Raw genomic sequence first — 18,017 nt, 5'->3', positions numbered from 1 at the left:
ATGGCCTCCCAAGATATCTCAATTTAAACACAGTATAAGCTAATCCAATTACACTCCCTACTTCATGTCTCCTTTACTAAAGCTTGACAGTGGAAAATCAGAAGGGACTTCTCTGTCTTGTGCCTCAGTTGCAAGGTTCAAGAGGGAGGCTTTGGTCATTGTGAGTGATGTAATCATGAGATTTCCTTTATTTATATTTTTTTTAAAAATCTTTAAAGTCATTCTTCTATGTTTAAACTATGTCTTCCGATATCAGTAAGTCAAAGCAATAGTAGATTTTATTTGCTCCAGTAAGAATCACATTTTCCTTTGAAGTGCATTTCCATACATGTTCTAAGTACACCTTCCTAAAATAAAGCACTGGTACTCTTCTGCTAGAATTACATGAAATGTTTTTTTTTTTTTTTTTTTTTTTACTGCAAGTATATTGTCGCCATGCTCTGTCTGTGGTTTCATTCTTCTTATTTTTGAGGCATGCACCGAAAGTAAATGAAATACTAAACATTTAAATATTATACCAGACTAACAGTAGTTATAATTTATTTACAAAATCCCAGCACCTAGCTCCATAATATTGACCACTTAAAAGCCCATTTTCACAGACAGCGTGAAAGTCAGCTATAAACAGACATCAAATAGTATGCTCTCTGGTGCACATCGGAGCGCTAGAACCAAGAACATGATTTAAATATGCATGGCATTAAAGACGAGTAGACATTTTAGTACTGCACGTGTAAATCTCATAGAGCTATAACCGTGAATGGCTGTTACTGTATTTACTTGTAGGTAGATATCTGGTTCACTGGATTAAGTTGGTGGCTGTGCAACCTGGAGATCTGGTTTCTAATCCTAGTTTGCCAACCCCACCAAGGTTCTGACTGCAGACAATTTACTTTATAACTCTCTGCCTCAGTTACATTATTAGGCAAACATTTATTCTATTCTTTTTCTTCTGCACTTCATCAGTTTCCCATTAAAACTATGTCATGTAAAACTTAATTCAGAGGTTGCAGTCCACACCTACAAAATACATTCTGAAAAGAAGATTTATGAACACTTTGAAAGATTAAAACTACACGAATTAATCAATCAATAGAATTATCAGATATTTAAATTGTACTTTTCTACAGGGCACCACAGTCTCCATCGTCTCGTCTGTGAACTTCTGCAATTCCCTTGCATGTGAGAAGAGAAAGTCCCACAAAAGAAGGCACAGCAATCAATATTTTTATCTTTAGGATGATGACAACAGACTGTGTCACTTACCTGTAAGACCCATGGTCTCTTTTGGTTTTAGACTCACTGAATTGAAACCATGCCGTTTTAAGAGCTTATTTATGTTTTCCCACTCTTCCAGATCCCGCTGCAAAATTAAGGGAGAACAATGTGAGACTCTCTTACACACCAACACACAAGACTTAAAAAGTGAGACTGGGACAGATCAGTTTTAAATACACACACACACACGTTTTTATTTTATAACTTGTGTTTACTTACAATTAGCATAAGCTACAGTAGCAATTTCTACTCAAATAAATGAAAAAAACATTAAAGGTGACAATCTCATCACCCTTAGCCGAATGGCTTTCCTCTATTGAGTTTTGTATGAAATGTGACTTCTGTAACAGGTTCATGGTGATATTTTGTCGTGACCTGTACGCTAAGCTGAGCTTGTCCCACTCAATCATCGTTGTGCACAGTTTGAGTCATTCATCAGCTTAGTTCCAATGCTCATGGGTGTCAGTTGCCCTTCAACGTTCTGTTCTTAACACTCTTGTAAGGAAATGTACCCATCGAGTTTAGTATTTAAGTATCCCAGCAGCGGCCCCATATATCTTTAGGTGCAGATGGTTTCACCGACGTATCCACCTCCAGTTATCCTTTAGGCACTGCCACATCTTTAACCATTTCTTCGGTGGTGGTATAGACGGCGCTTGAAATGGAAAAATAGAAGTGCAGGATACCTGCTTGTTTCTGAGAAATGCCGGTACTCTCTAATTAAAAGTATGAAGTTTTTGTGAGAAGTGCAGGTACTCTCCTTCTCAAAATAAAAAAGTGCTGGTACTCAGTACTGGACATCACCGCCCCATTTAAAGCACTGCGTATAGAGCGCATGCACCAGCAAACTGCCACTCTGCGCGCAGGGGGTAGTAGAGCGACAGCAGAAGCTTCAAATGCTACGAGGCACCTGTTTAACAGAACCCCACAGGGCAACGCGAAGATCAGGCTCTAGTGTGACGTCAGTAACGCACCAGTGGCAGAGCCATGCCACGCACAGGACATCTGCCTGTGTGGGTTGACATCCTGCAGGTGTCACTAATAGCAGAATCCATTTTAAGAAGAAGTAAAGGGGTATCAGATTTCTAATGCACACATTCAAAACGTATCAGTGCATTGCTGTCGTTTAATGCCGTTTGTGCCGTCAGTGAGTAGGGGCAAATCCATGCTTTCCAATCTAGGAGATGCCCAATTTCTAAATGCCATGCCTCTCTGTTTTTCTGCATGTCATTTGTCTGGCGAGCAGCATGAGTGTTACATTCGTGTCACCCAGTATCTCAAATTCACTGACTGTACATTATGCGTTAGGGATTCACAATATGTTGGTTCTTGTGGAAAAGAATGAAAAACATTTTGTACTGTGTCTTAATCTAAAATATGTAGATGTGCCTACTGTGGTGGTAGCCCTTCATTTGTATAGTGATCTAGTGGGAGAAACTGCCTATCTTTATATACATCTGTCCCAGCAAAGTTAGCCCAGCTCTGTCAAATTATTCTACCACCTCAATTCGTTTGATAGCGACAGATGAGAGGTAAAGCGTTTTTTGATCAATGGAGGGTATATCTCGTCCAATCTTAACTCTGTCCAGCCGGGCCCAAAACTTGGTGGCCTCCGTGTTCACTTCTGCTCGGTGGCTTGGCAGCCCCTCCATTACGACCGACTGTAATGTCCGTCTAGTAGACTAGGTGTGTGTGTTGTGCAGTTAGGTGATACTACAATTGTGCAAAGTGTTCCTGTAGTGCCAAATAATGAAGTTCTCAAACCCCTCTCTTTCAGAAGGGAATGTAAGGACTTCCCAATGTCCACATGATTGCCTGTCTCGTCAGACCAGTCTGATCAAGCGTAATTTAAGGGTTCCAAATAAACTACTAGTGAATCTGACAAGAATATCAATAAACGTTTTAATTCCCCCTGATTTTTTTATATTAATTTCTTAAAGCAAGTCTGCCAGCAATCAATAATTTTAATGAAATCCACATGCCGATGTAATTTGATGAGTTCTCTATCATCGGTCCACAACAATGATTTTGCGGTCCCTGTGCATCCAGAATCCCAGATAGTTCACTGTGTCTTAGTGTGAAATCTTAAAAGAATAGGTCTGAAGCCAGATTAAAGATCAAGTGTTAAAGCCTTTAAAGAAGGTCCCTTGAAAAGCCAACAATATGTTCCAGATCTCCACTGCTACCAAATGTGCACCCTCAACTCTAAAAATCACCACCATGTGAAGAAGGCCAATGATGCAAAATATGCTGTTCTGTAACAGTGGGGGATGTAATATATAATAGTATTTTTTGACACTCTCAAATGCTCCCTTTTAAGTGCAAGGCATCACTCTGGTGAAATGCTCCCTTTTAAGTGCAAGGCATCACTCTGGTGAATGATGCAAGGTGACTTGCTGTATTCTTCTTCCATTACATGGGGCAACCTGAATAAGCTGGAGGCAACTTACTAAGGGCCAGAAGGATATAGACATCTTCTGTACACGACTATCAACTGCTGAGGTGAATACATTTGTACAACAAAGCAACCTCTATGGTAATTAGAAAGAAGGAGAAGCCCTCAACAAAGGACGACATGTGCACCATGCTTCAGGTTCTGAGTAAGGAATGGCAGACAGACTTGAAACAAGAAAGGACAGAGATATACAAGTCTCAGACAGACATTGACAAAGCATAATGTTGATTAAGGTCAGACCATAGCGGGGGAGGAGAAACTACCGAGGTTGCAGAGGCAGGAGAAGAAATAAAGTATAAGGTCAAGGTGAAGGAGATGGATTATTAGATACAAGTTCTACAGCTAAAATATGAGGATTTGGAAACAGCGTCAGATGATACAACGTCAGGGTAAGAGCTGCGTCCGAAGAGGCAGAAAAGTGAATTCCATTACATCCTATACAAAAGTCCTCTTTGCTCAATTACTAGAATTAAAAGCAGGAGAAGTGAACGTTGACAGTGCCCATAGGGTGGTTCACTACGGCTAAAAAACAGGGAGTTTCTTGAAGAACACCAACTGGAGACAAACTATCATCTTAGCCACTAACAGAAATGTTTATTAGAGAGGCCTGGAGAAAAGGACTGGTAGATTTCAATGGTGACAACGTGCTACTACACCGAGACTTAGCAAGGTCCACGCTTACCAAATGAAAAGTTTTGAAACTGTTAGTAGAGGAGATCACAAACAGGGACATAGAATTTCACTGGACCTTTCTATGGGAGATGAAAATTGAACTAAATGGAGAGATCCATCAGATGCGAGCAGTAAAAGACCTTCTACGTATGTTGAGTCTCAAAGAAAATCAGTTTGGTGCAATGTCATCACAAGATCAAAGTAGCATTAAAAAAAAGGAGAGAAACAAATGGAAAACACAGAGAAAATATTTAAGGAAACTTGACTGGCTACAGGAACATGAAGAAAAACTGAAGCCAACAATCTATGAGACTGCAACTACACAAAATAACCAGCAAAAGGGGTGGAGGGGCTTCAGTGCTAGAAAGTATGACGAGACAGAAAAAGGAGCACATCAGAAATTTCAGCTATGAAAGAAGGCAAGACCCACCTAGTTATGTCCTCAGTCAAGCAGGGCTCTTCCTGTTAATTTTCTCCTGAACTCTGTTTTCTGAATTGAGGGAATTGGAGGCCTCAGGCCCAGAGCTAAGAAGGGCATAGAGATTTCCTGCGGATCACTGGCCCTAGTAGGCAAGACAGTCTGATTTTGTAATGCTTTTAGTCTTTTGAATGATTGTTTGTTTGATTGTTCTTTTGTTAATGTCAGAGGAAGGAGATGCACATGGGGCAATATCTACTATGAGACGTGTCAGAATGGGAATTCAAGATTAGGGGTGTTCATTTTGGACTGATTAGCTCACTTCTAAATAGCATTCAAAGTCCTAACATTTAACATCAGGGGAACATAATCCTCTGCCCAGATATTACGGGTGCACTCAATACTAAATGTGACAAAAACTGAAAATTTGTTGCAAGAAATGCACTGTAAAGGAGGGGAGATTTACATGTCATCACTATAAAGTCATAGTAAATATTTCAGCAAATAGGTCTGTAGGGCTACAAAACTCTTTAGGAACACATTAGATGCTGAGCCGGATGCGGCATTTATTCTATCCGGCTTTTCCCCGGATGACTGGAACCAATGAACAGCATTTTTGAAGGCCCAGAGCTGCTGCTCGTGCCTTTGTCAATTTCTACAGCCCCTGGATATAATTGCGGAGGAGGGAGAGGGAAAGAAGAGGGAGAGAGAGAGATTTCATTATGTTTGCCAGGGCTACGTTTGGTTCTCAGACCGACCCTGAATAGGTGCTTTGATTTTGGAGTTTCTGTCGAATAAAAGAGCTCAATAAATTATTGTGTAACGTCAATTGTGTATAGATTTCTCTCCATTGCATCCACATATGGCCGAATTTGCGGAGGCAGGGGACATTTTTCCACAGCATTTTGAAGAAACTAAGGTGGTTTACAGAAGTAGACATTATACTGGGAGGGGATTTCAATTTAGGGTTAGACAAGAACTTGGACAGATGCACGATAAAATGGGGCACATGGAGCAATATTATTTGATACTCTAGAAACACTAAATATTATGAGACTGTTTCACATTTGGAAATAATTACATCAAGGGGAAAAGGAGCATACATGTTATTCTCGTGTGCACTGATCATACCCTAGTACAGATGCTACATTTCTTTCTGGTAATGTGGTGACCAATGCTCAATTTAAGCTGGTGGTTTCTGGAGCTCGGCACCAGCACTTAATTGTTAACACAAGTACTTATGAAAGTCTGCCACATGGAGGCACTGTATGGTGAGCACAACAGTTGTTTGTTAATTAAATATGCCTTAAAATAACTTATACTTGTCTCTTAAGTAATTTGTATAGCTTTGGGGGCCTAGAGTAGTCTGTCTGATTCGTCACACTTGGAGGAGTGTGATGCTTAGTAGTTGTTTTGGTACTGTCATTAGCAGCGCAGCCAGGGGCAGTGGGTGGTGCAAGCTGCAGTGGCCTACTGACAAGGGCCCTGGCACTAATTATTTCATAAATTAAGCACTGATGGTGACGTTAGCAGACAGGGAGGATATAGGGTCTTTTATTATGCCAACAAGGCACCAATTGAAGTATTACTTAATGGGAAAAATACAGCCCCTAGAAACAGAAAATGGCAGCTGGGACAGGTTCTGCTGCAAGATGGAGCTAACTGGGCTGAAATAAAACGGACTATAAAAACAAGTTACTTACTTTCGGGAACGTCTTATCTGGCATAGACTTTTAGCCGCAGATTCCTTACCATGGAATTTTACCTGGGCATCAAACTAGAGCTGGAAACTTTTCATGAGCAGTACCCCTGCATGCCAGTTGGTGGCATTGATCTGCTTCGCTTGGCGTCTTCAGAAGTGATGTGTGCGTGCCTACACAGGCGCCACCCCAGTGCACTCAGGTCAGTTTCTTTTTGTGACTTTCCACACCATGGCTGCGGAGTCACATAGAACACTGACCACTGGTGGGGAACAGAAGGGCCCTGAAAAGGTGACATCCCTGACTCTAGAATCTGCTTGCAGACTAGGGATGATGGGTGGTTCGATTCTGCTGCTAGGTAGAGTCTCTACCAGATAAGGCGTTACCGAAGGTAAGTAACTTGTTCTTCTAGCTGCAGATTCCTTGCCTTTGAATACATACCCAAGCAATACCTCCATAGAGGTGGGTCAGTGAGACAGATTTTAGACCAAAAACTCCTTCAGAACTGAATGGACAAAGTGCCCATCCCAACGGACCTGATTGTCTAGGCAGTCGTTATTTGTGAACATGCGCATTGAGGCCCATGTTGCTGCCTGATAGATGTTCAGGACTGGAACTCTGCGTGCTGACACAGTGGAAAGAGCATGCAAACCCTCAGTAGGTTGCTTTTTGGCCACTGTGCAGCAAAGCTTAATGCAGAGCAAAATCCAACAGGAGATGATCTGTTCTGCACTGCCTTTCTCTTCTTTGCTCCAACATATCCTGTGAAGATTTGGTCATCCACCCAGAACCCTTTTATGCGGTCATGGTAGAACCACAATGGTCTTTTTGGGTCCAGAAGGTGAAATGGCTCCTCTTCCTTGGAGGGATGTGGCAGAGCATAAAAAGTAGGCAAGGTGATGGATTGGCCTACATGGAATGGGGTAACAACTTTTGGTAGAAAGGAGACCCTAGTTTGCAGGAACAGCCTGCCTGGATAAATGCTCAGTTATGGCAGCTTAAGGCCTGCAGTTCACCGACCCTCTGGGCAAATGTTATAGCCACGAGGAAGGGGGTTTCAATGGTAGGAAGCCTAAGGAGACAATTATGTAGAAGCTCAAAAGGAGCACACATGAGGAAATGTAGCACAAGAACAAGGTCCCACTGAGGCATGATGAAGTGTGAAGGTGGAAACATGTGCTGTAACCTCTTAACAACAGAAGATTTTAAGAGGGAAGGTTGATCAGGCAGCCGCAAGAAAACTGAAATGGCAGAAAGATAGCCCTTGAGAGTAACCGGAACAGAGCTCTACTGGGCAAGATAAAGGATAAAGAGAAGAACCTAAGACAGGCGAGCAGAGAGTGGGCCAGTTTGTTACTTTGCACACCATCCCACGAACTTGCTCCAGAGAGAGGCATATACAGTCTTGGTACAAAGATGCATGGCTGCCAAGATGACATTGCAGACTTTGGGTTGAAGGTCGAAAGCTTTTAACTGTCACCGCTCAAGCTCCATGCATGAAAGCAGAGCGTTGACAGGTTCGGGTGGAGAACCCTCCCCAGCTGCTGCAACAGAAGATCCACCCGAAGGGGCAGTCTGACCTGAGGACCGATGACCATGCTCAACAGCTTGGGATATCAAACTCTCCAAACCCAGTCCGGAGCCAAAAGGATGAATTTGGCCCTGTCATGCCTGATCTTCTTGAGAACTCTGGGCAGGAGTGGTATCAGGCAGAAAGCCATACAGGAGGCTTGAGCTCCACTCAAGACAAAAAGATCCTCCAAGCGAGAGCCACTTTGGAAACTCCAGTGTACGGAACTGCTGACAATGCATGTTCTCCGCAGTGGCGAATAAATATAATCAAGGCTCTCCCCACCGCTGAAAGAGTCCTTGCACCACTCAGAGATGGAGACACCCTGACATTCAGCCAAGTCCAGAGATGCAGGGCCTCTTGACAAAGAGTCCATGACCCCACCCTGCCCTGTTTGTTGTAATACCAAAAGGCAATGGTGTTGTCCATGAACACCTGCACTAGCCTTCCCTTGATGGAGGGTAGAAAGGCTTTCAATGCCAGTTGGATTGCCCGGTGCTCCAGTAGGTTGATGTGAAGTCCGGATTCTGCCAAAGACCAGAGTCCTTTGATCTCCACCTCTGCCAGATGGCCGCCCAATCCCAGGAGTGACGTATCTGTCACTACTGTCAGATCTGATTGGGGAAGGGAGAGGGGTCTGTTGCAGACCCAATCACACGTCGTAAACCACCACTGTAGATCTTTTGCTGTTCCCTCGGAGATCTGGACCATGGCAGAGAAATTAACCTGAAGCTGCGCCTGTTGGAACTTCAATTCCAACTGCAAAGCCCACATAAGCCAGCAGGCATGTGTTACAAGCAGGAAGCAGGAGGCCATGAGGCCCAGCAGACTCAGAGTCAGTCTCACTGGAATCCAGGATAGACGCTTAAACATCAGTATCATACCCTGAATATCCTGGACTCACCACTCGGGAGGATTAACCCAAAACTGCACAGTGTCCAGAACATCTTCGATAAAAGGGAGTGTCTGAGATGGGGTCAAGTGGGACTTTGGCAAATTTACAGTGAACCCCAGGGGGTGCAGGAGATCCGCCTTAGTCTGGAAGTGGAAGACAACAGCCTGGGGCTACAACGCATTCAACAGCCAGTCGTCCAAATAGGGAAGATTGAAACCTCCGATCTTCCCAGATGAGACGCTACCACCGCATCACCTAGGTGAACACCCGAGGGGCGCTGGTAAGGCCAAATGGAAGCACAGTGAACTGAAAGGGATTGTGGTCCACCGTGAACCGCAGGTGATGTCTGTAGGCAGGCAGGGCTGGACTGTGGAAGTAAGCGCTGTGCAAGTCCAACGCTACCATCCAGTCTCACGTATCCAAGGCAGACAGGACTCGAGAAAGCAAGAGCATCTTGAATTTCTCCTTGAGAAAGAAGTTGAGGGGGCACAGGTCTAGAATAGCACAAAGGCCTCCATCCTCCTTGTGCACCAGAAAGTAGCGGGAATAGCAACCACAACCAACTTCTGGCATCGGCTTCCTCTCTACAGCTCCCTTGGCCAAAAGAGCAGTCACTTCTTGGCGGAGAAAACAGAGAAGGTCCTCTGTCAACCTTTTGCAAGTGGGTGGCATGGATTCAGGAGAGGTCACAAAGGGGAGGAAGTAACCCCTTAGGAAAATTTGAAAAACCCATTGGTCTGATGTTATAGACTGCCAGTGGGGCAGGTGAAGGCTTGCCTCCCTCTGGGGCCCCATGATGGAATAAGAGCAAACTAAAGGGGTTTGGAGGCTGTGGCTGTCAGAACAGTGGTGGACTGGACTGACCTCTGGCTGCCTGACCCATGAGGTCTGTGAGTACCACTTCCTCGGGCATGCAGAGTCTGGTAAGCTTGCATGCCGATGGTGGCTCGATGGGCAGAAGTGCGTTTGGAAGCCCCTTACATGGCCACAAAAGGAGCAAAAGGCAGACTGGGGTTGGCGATGGGCCATGGAGAGGCCTAAGGATCTGACAGTAGGCCCAATATCCTTAAAGTGCTCCGGAGCGGAGTACACCTGGTCTGAAAAGAAGGATGCCATCAAGGGGCATGTCCATAAGCAATACTTGAATATCCTCATAAAAGTCAGGCGTCCTCTGCCAGGCATGGCATCAAGCTACTAACAATGAAACTGCTCTGTCCAGCGAATGGGTGGTGAACATTGCTGTGCCTTTCCTGTCAGCAACTGCTGGGAAAGTACAGCCCATGCTTTCTCCCAGACTATCGGCAGCACATCCGCAACAGTTTCCCACAGTGTGTGGGCCCAGACGACACATGGTGTTCATAGACTGCAGTACCAGGCTGGTGAAAGAAAACATTTTCTTTCCTCAGGCGTCAGTCTCTTGGATTCCCTTTTCAGTGGCATGGTAAGGAATGCACCAACAGATACATTGGCGGTTGAGGCTTGGACCACGTAACTATACAGGGTAGGGTTGAGGTGAGAAAACTGGGGTCCCCTGAGGTGAGACGGTGGACAATCGTTCTGTTCACAGGAGCTCCTGTGCAGGGTTTGGATTAAGACACCAGCACAATGTTTGTGAGAGCTTTGTTAAATGGGAGAAGCAATACTAAGGTTAGACTGCCACTAAGAGCACCTGAAAGTCAAGGGTCTCAGCAGCCTTTCTCACCACCTTTGCAAATGAGGGTCCCTCCTCCAGAGCCACGGTCGGAGGAGGGACCATGCCAGTATTTGTTGAAGGATCTAGTCTGCTGGCATCTGCCAGGTTCTCACACAAGTACAAGTTGGGGTCTATGGGACTGGTATTCTTCAGGGTCCAGCGACCTCACCCACTCTTCGCCGAGCCCAAGCTCATAGGAATAAGGCTCAGGATCCGAGCTGGGATGCTTGGCTCCAGTTGGTGCTGGCATCGGTCCATGCCTCTTTGGCTCTGTGTAAGAGTCAGAGATAAGACTGGGGATGGCGTCACCAGGAGGAGCCAGCATCACGACTGACGCCGATCCGAATCCTTCAGTGGATCAAAGGGGCCCGAGAATGGCACTTGAACCCACGGGTCTGAAGGCACACCAGAGAGAACGGGTCACCCAAATATGAGGTGCATGGCCTCATAAACCTCTTGGAGTTGGGCGGGGTTGCTTCGGCTCCTGGAAACTCTGGGAGATGTGGAGCTGGCCCACACGCTGGCTCAACTGTGCAGCCAGGCCTCAAATGACAACGTACTCGTCGGATGACTTCAACGGACATGGTGAAGCCGAAGAGCTCTTCAACTTCTTGCTCTTTTCCCTACATGGGACTTACTCAAGTGGCCCGATGACTATGAATGCAATGAAGATCAAGGACTCTGTGACTGATCCCAGGAACTTCCTCTCAAATGAGATCAAGATCATCGCTGTGTCGTACATCGAGGAACCAGGAGTTTGAGGGACCACTCCCTCAAGGCCTTAATGGTGCAGCAGTCAATGCAAGTCTTAACGCATGGTCGTGCACAAGACACCAAAGTCAAACAAGGTACGGGTCCATTACTGCCAACTTGAAGTCGGCCTTTCTTGATGCCTTTCTTGTCACACCAGAAGAAAAACTCTCAAAAAACCTTAGAAAAAAGTTGAAAAAAGCTCAGTTAAATAGTGACTGAAGGTGGTAGCTCTTCCTGGATCTGTGCTAACTGGTTTGGAAAGAAAAAAAATAACATTAATGTGCTGGGTGGTGCCTATGTAGGCACCGTGCATGTCATCTCCGGTGCAGACAACGCCACGTGGAGCCGATCAAAGCCACATACTGGCGTGCAGAGGTGCTGCTCACAAAAAGTTTCTGGATTCAATCTGATGCCTCAGGAAAATTCAAAGGAAAGGAATTTGCAGTTAGAAGTCACTAATTTATTCAACAATGGTATGCCAGAGGTGTTGCATGAAACAGCCTGGGGGGCACTAATAGCTTTTGTGTTGTACTAGCTCTGGCAGTAGCTGAAAAGAGAAATAGAGCATTGATCCAACTTAAACTAGAATCCAAACTTTAGAAATGCAAAGAAAACAAACATCCTGGCACCAGGCTCAATCCCAAAAAAACTAATGGTCATTAAATGGCAGCTGAACACACAGCTTGTAAAAAGGCCTTAGTGGACCTTTCGGTTCTTCAGTATAAAACATATGAATATGGGAATACAAAATCTACAGTGGTAGTAAGAGCCCTGAATGCTATACAAGATCAAGACAGAACATTATGCTTTAAAGAAACTACAATTTCCCAAGAACGATATATATATGTACTGTATGGAGTACAAAATGGAAAGTGAAAATAGCCATAAGAGACATTGTAGGAGGGTGGCTCAGTTTCTGGTGTACACCTATGGTGTGGCACCTTCTACTGCGTTCAGGCAACCTTTAATGATAGTGAATAGGTGTCCAAATAGCAAACACTCTCTAGGGGTAGCTGAGGCCAGCAGCTAAAGTTTATCCAGGAGGATTGTAAAGCACTTGCAGTACCACTGTAGTCAGACAGTAACTCACTCACAAGAAAGAACCACATAAGTGTTGCAAAATAAAGGACACTTTATTACAGCACTACTACTAAACTAGCATTGGTATATCTCCCTTTGGAGATGTATATACACACAATATATACACAAAATAATCAGCAGAAAGAGCGTAAAAATAAACAGGGCCCTATGGAGGGGTCAAATCATATACTAAAAGTGGAATGTGAAACAGTGACCCCAACCACGGTAAGTGTGATAGTTAGCTAGGTGCAGTTAGGAACAGCAAAGGTAAGTACAGCAAGTGACCTCAGCAACCAGGAGTAAGGTAGTTACCCACCCAGTTGTCCCATAGATTAACATAAAGAGTAGTGCTTGGAGTTTGTGGAATTCAGGCCCCTGCCGAGTAGACCCCGAGGAAACCAGCAGACAAGAGGATGGAGAAAGAAACCTACCACAGGTTACCCAGAAGATAAGAGTAGCTACACAAGGGATCTGGATGCAGAGGGGAGAAAGGACTTTCTCTGAAGTCAGTGGATGCCTCGGATTGTCCAGCTGCTGTTACGACCCGTGGATCAGGCCAGTGGAACTCAGGTACAGGTTCCGGATGTGGAGGACCTTCAAAGGGAGGTGCTCAGGTGGTGCAGGTGGCAATGCCCAGCCTCCTGAAGGTGAAGTTCCTGCAAGCGGTGGAGGAAGAAGTCCAGCTGCGGGGTCCAGGAGCTGCAGAAGATCCCAGGAGTCACCTACAAGCTGTCCCTTGATGGTCACCGGATTGCAGGAGGGTTAGTGACAAGCCAGGTCAACAGCAAGCACTGGCAAATGCAAACAGACGCTGAAGAAGATTTTGCAAAGTTTTGGGTCCAGCAAGGTCCAGGAGACTCTATCCACGAGGGGGGGGGGGGAGTCAAAGCTGGCCCTTGGCACACAGGAAGGCCAAGAGAAGTCGATGGAGGCACCCACAAGTGACCCAAAGGCAATGGACACAGGGAGCCACAAGGATGCCTCACCAGCACCCTAAAACAGAAGTCTCAAGTCGCAGGAGATGCAGGACAAGGGCTGACCTTCGGAATGTAAAGTGCTGGAGGCTGGGGCTTCTTTGTGCCTGAAGATCTCCCAGAGGAAGAGTCAACACAACTTGGCAGGTGCAAAGGGATTCCAGTCCAATGGTAGGAGCAGGGGCCCAGAGTGTCCTAAGTTGGTTAGCAGACAAGCAGAACCCAGAGGAGACCACAGGCTCATGATCTGTGTTACAGGATCTTCAGATGTCCGTGGACAGCAGACCTCACCAGCCGGTCGACTTTGTCTCGAGGTGTCTGCGGATGCAGGGGAGTGACTTGTTCACTCTAAGGGAGATTCCTTCGTGCTTCCAGGTGCAAACAGAGTCCTTGTGACCCGGGAGGATGCACAGCCTTGGATGTTGCAGAAGTCTTGCAGGATCCAAAGAAACAATGCTGCAATGGGAGCCTTCCCACCAGAAGCAGACTTGTTAGATTCCAACGAACACCAGCAGTGGTTCCAGAGGCCAGGAGTAGAATATGTCATGTAGAGGTGTCCTTGGAGAGTCTTCTTCGACGAATCTGAGGACCCACCCGCGAGGGAGCCCTTAAGTAACACTAAAAGGGGGTTTGTCCCTCTCTGCAGTGACCCACCTATCTGAGGGGGGTCAGGGACATCATCTACTTGGCCTAACCAGTCAGATGCTCCCAAGGGCCTCTGCACATCTTATTTCCAAGATGGCGGAATCAAGTGGCCACCTGGCAGAGCTCTGTGCACCTCCCTATGGGAGGGGCTGGACAGGGACGGGGTAACTCCCTTGTCTTTTGTGTAGTTTTGTGCCAGAGCGGGAACTGGGGGTTCCTGAACTTGTGCAAACAGGATTATGCAAGGAGGGCACCAAATGTGCTCTTCAAAGAAGTCTGGTGGCATTCAGAGGCCTTCCCACCCCAGCCTTAAGAAGCTAAAACACAGGTAGAGAAGGTCACACCTCTCCCTTGCAGGAAATCCTTTGTTCTGCTTCTCCGGCCTGAGCCTGGCTCATCAGCAGGAGGGCAGAAAAGTGTCTCGGGTCTGAAGCAGTGTGGGCTGGCAGCTAGATGCCTAGAGTACATGGTATCAAGCAATTAACACTGGAATCGGTGTAGTTGCCTGATTCCAACATGTTTCATACCAAACATACCTAGGTTCGGAGAAGCCATTATGTAGTTGTACCACTTGTGTTGACCAGTGTCCACTACATATCTTAAGATGGCGTCCCCACACTTACAGTGTCCAGAAATTGGTCTGGGGTCTGTAGGTGCACCCTCCTCCTGCAGGGGTACCGTCACACTTCGAGACATGCACCTTGCCCTTGGGCTGAAGGGCCTACCAGAGGTAAGTGCAGTGGTCAGGTTAGGTGGTGAAAGGGTGTATGCACCATTTCACGCAGGCTGCAATGGCAGGCCTGCAGTCACAGTTTGCATGAGCTCCCACGGATGGCATAATACATGCTGTAGCCCTTGGGGGATCCCTGGTATACCAATGACCTGGATACCCAAGTACCATATACTAGGGACTTACATAGGTGGACCAGTATGCCAATTGTGGTTGCAGAAGGTTATCAGCAACCAAATTTAGGGGGGGGGGGGGAGGGGGGGGAAGAGCACGGTCACTGGGGTCCTGGTTAGCAGGATCCCAGTGAACTACAATCTAAAAACACTGACATCAGGCAAAAAGTGGGGGTAACCATGGAAGAAAGATGCCACCATCCTTCAGAGATGATATCACATAAATGCCAAGGCACTGACAGATTCAAAGGTCAATCTTTTAAAACCTAAGCTGTGTACCCCAAAAATGACACAGTTGTGTCAGAACATTACAGGTAAAGGAGCAGCCACATATACTATGTTTACTTAAGATGCAGTGGTCATTTGGAAACCTGGTACTGATAGTCAAATTTGCACATCTTAGAGGTCCTTGTCCCGCCTACTGTAGACAAAAAAACAAAGTGTTAGCCACAAGATCTGCTTCAGTTCTACCAGACATCATAATGACCAACCTGGCTTTATTAGAGACATAACTTGGCTCCATTGAGATGCCAGACGAAACTACTATTTCCGCCAGTCTCTGAATACAAGTCTGGGGTAGAGGACTGATGGGCCTTGTACATTCCACTAGACACTCAAACACAAATCAAATCAAATCAAATCAAATCATTAGCATTTATAAAGCGCGCTACTCACCCGTGCGGGTCTCAAGGCGCTAGGGACAAAGGGGGTGGTTATCGCTGCTCGAACAGCCAGGTCTTTAGGAGTCTCCGGAAAGCGGAGTGGTCCTGGGTGGTCCTGAGGCTGGTGGGGAGGGAGTTCCAGGTCTTGGCCGCCAGGAAGGAGAAAGATCTCCCACCCGCCGTAGAGCGTCGGATGCGAGGGACGGCGGCGAGTGCGAGGCCAGAGGAGCGGAGGGGGCGGGTGGGGACGTAGAAGTTGAGCCGTCTGTTGAGGTATTCCGGTCCCTTGTCGTGGAGGGCTTTGTGTGCGTGGGTGAGAAGTCGGAAGGTGATCCTTTTGCTGACTGGGAGCCAATGCAGGTGTCTCAGGTGTGCGGAGATGTGGCTGTTGCGGGGTACGTCGAGGATGAGGCGGGCTGAGGTGTTTTGAATGCGTTGCAGGCGATTTTGGAGTTTGGCGGTGGTCCCAGCGTAGAGGGTGTTGCCGTAGTCCAGGCGGCTCGTGACGAGGGCGTGGGTCACGGTTTTTCTGGTGTCGGCGGGGATCCAGCGGAAGATCTTGCGGAGCATGCGGAGGGTGAGGAAGCAGGCGGAGGACACGGCGTTGACTTGCTTGGTCATGGTGAGAAGGGGGTCCAAGATGAAGCCGAGGTTGCGGGCGTGGTCTGCGGGGGTCGGTGCGGTGCCGAGGGCCGTGGGCCACCAGGAGTCGTCCCAGGCGGACGGGGTGTTGCCGAGGATGAGGACTTCAGTTTTTTCAGAGTTCAGCTTTAGGCGGCTGAGCCTCATCCAATCTGCGACGTCCTTCATACCCTCTTGTAGGTTGGTCTTGGCGCTGGCGGGGTCCTTGGTGAGGGAGAGTATAAGTTGGGTGTCGTCGGCGTAGGAGGTGATGATGATGTCGTGCTTGCGTACGATGTTAGCGAGGGGGCTCATGTAGACATTGAAGAGTGTCGGGCTGAGTGATGAGCCTTGAGGTACGCCGCAGATGATCTCAGTGGGTTCTGAGCGAAACGGAGGGAGGTAGACTCTTTGGGAGCGGTTTACGAGGAAGGAGGCGATCCAGTCCAGGGCCTGGTCTTGGATCCCGGTGGAGCGGAGGCGGGTGATTAGGGTACGGTGACAGACGGTGTCAAAGGCAGCCGAGAGGTCAAGAAGAATGAGGGCGACTGTTTCACCGTTGTCCATCAGGGTTCTGATGTCGTCTGTGACTGAGATGAGGGCGGTTTCAGTGCTGTGGTTGGTTCGGAATCCGGTCTGTGAGGGGTCGAGCAGGTTGTTGTCTTCCAGGAAGGTGGTCAGCTGTTTGTTGACGGTCTTCTCTAATACTTTGGCTGGGAAAGGCAGAAGGGAGATGGGGCGGAAGTTTTTCAGGTCGCTCGGGTCAGCCGTAGGTTTCTTTAGTAGGGCGTTGACTTCGGCGTGTTTCCAGCATTCGGGGAAGGTAGCAGAAGAAAAAGAAGAGTTGATGACGGTCTGGAGGTGCGGGGCGATGATGTTGTCGGCTTTGTTAAAGATGAAGTGCGGGCAGGGGTCCGAAGGGGCGCCGGAGTGGATAGAGTTCATGATGGATTTGGTTTCTTCCGTGCTGATGTGGGTCCAGTTGTTGAGGGTGATGGTCGGGGATGTGGGTTCGGTGGTGTTAGGTTGGGTCTGGTGTCCGAAGCTGTCGTGGAGGTCGCTGATCTTGCGATGGAAGAAAGTGGCGAGGGATTCGCATAGATCCTGTGAGGGCGTGACGGCGTTGGCGTTGGCGCTGGGGTTGGAGAACTCCTTGACGATGCTGAAGAGTTCTCTGCTGTTGTGGCTGTTTTTGTCCAGTCTGTTGGGTGTGACATGTGCATACTGATGGCCCATCAGCAGTCTGATGGGTCTTTCTGGGCTAGGTTGAGGGATGGAGATGATACTTCTGAATAGGGCTCCGCTTCTCCTCATGCAAAGGGATGCATAACCCTCTGTGTAGTGTATGGAGCTAGAGAAGTGCAAGAAAGGGACCCTGGGGACTTCAAAGGAAGGTCTGGAAGTTTTTCCAACCTTCCAGAACCTGGGTACCAAAGTATAAATGCAGGACCCCAAACCCCACCAAATAAGATTTTTACTGGGACAAGGACACTCTGCAAGGAGGACTGTTGTGCTGCCAGGAGGGACTGCCACTCTGCACTGCATTGCTCTGTTGGCGTACTGCTGTTGTGTGCTGACTTGTAGGAGGGACTGCCACGTTGTTGCTGCTCTGTGTCTTGGCCTGCTGCCTCTTTCCTGCAGGGGAAGGACTGCACTCTCCTAACTGTTTCTGACCCTCAAGAGTCTCCAAGGGCTTGT

The 18,017-nt window shown here is 47.2% G+C and overlaps 1 protein-coding gene across 4 annotated transcripts in view; it reads right to left on the bottom strand.

The window, feature by feature from the left end:
• CEP70 (centrosomal protein 70) overlaps nt 1-18,017 on the bottom strand; it is a 443,636-nt gene that overhangs the window by 366,300 nt on the left and 59,319 nt on the right. For all 4 annotated transcript variants that reach the window (XM_069224317.1, XM_069224319.1, XM_069224321.1 and 1 more), the window contains one exon: nt 1,267-1,363. In XM_069224317.1, the coding sequence (XP_069080418.1) occupies nt 1,267-1,363 (97 nt within the window). The remainder of the gene's footprint in view (nt 1-1,266; nt 1,364-18,017) is intronic.

This window comes from Pleurodeles waltl, chromosome 3_1, assembly GCF_031143425.1.
Source record: "Pleurodeles waltl isolate 20211129_DDA chromosome 3_1, aPleWal1.hap1.20221129, whole genome shotgun sequence".
Lineage (NCBI taxonomy): Eukaryota > Metazoa > Chordata > Amphibia > Caudata > Salamandridae > Pleurodeles > Pleurodeles waltl.
Note: the sequence above shows the minus strand (reverse complement) of the source record. Positions and strands in the feature narration are given on the sequence as shown.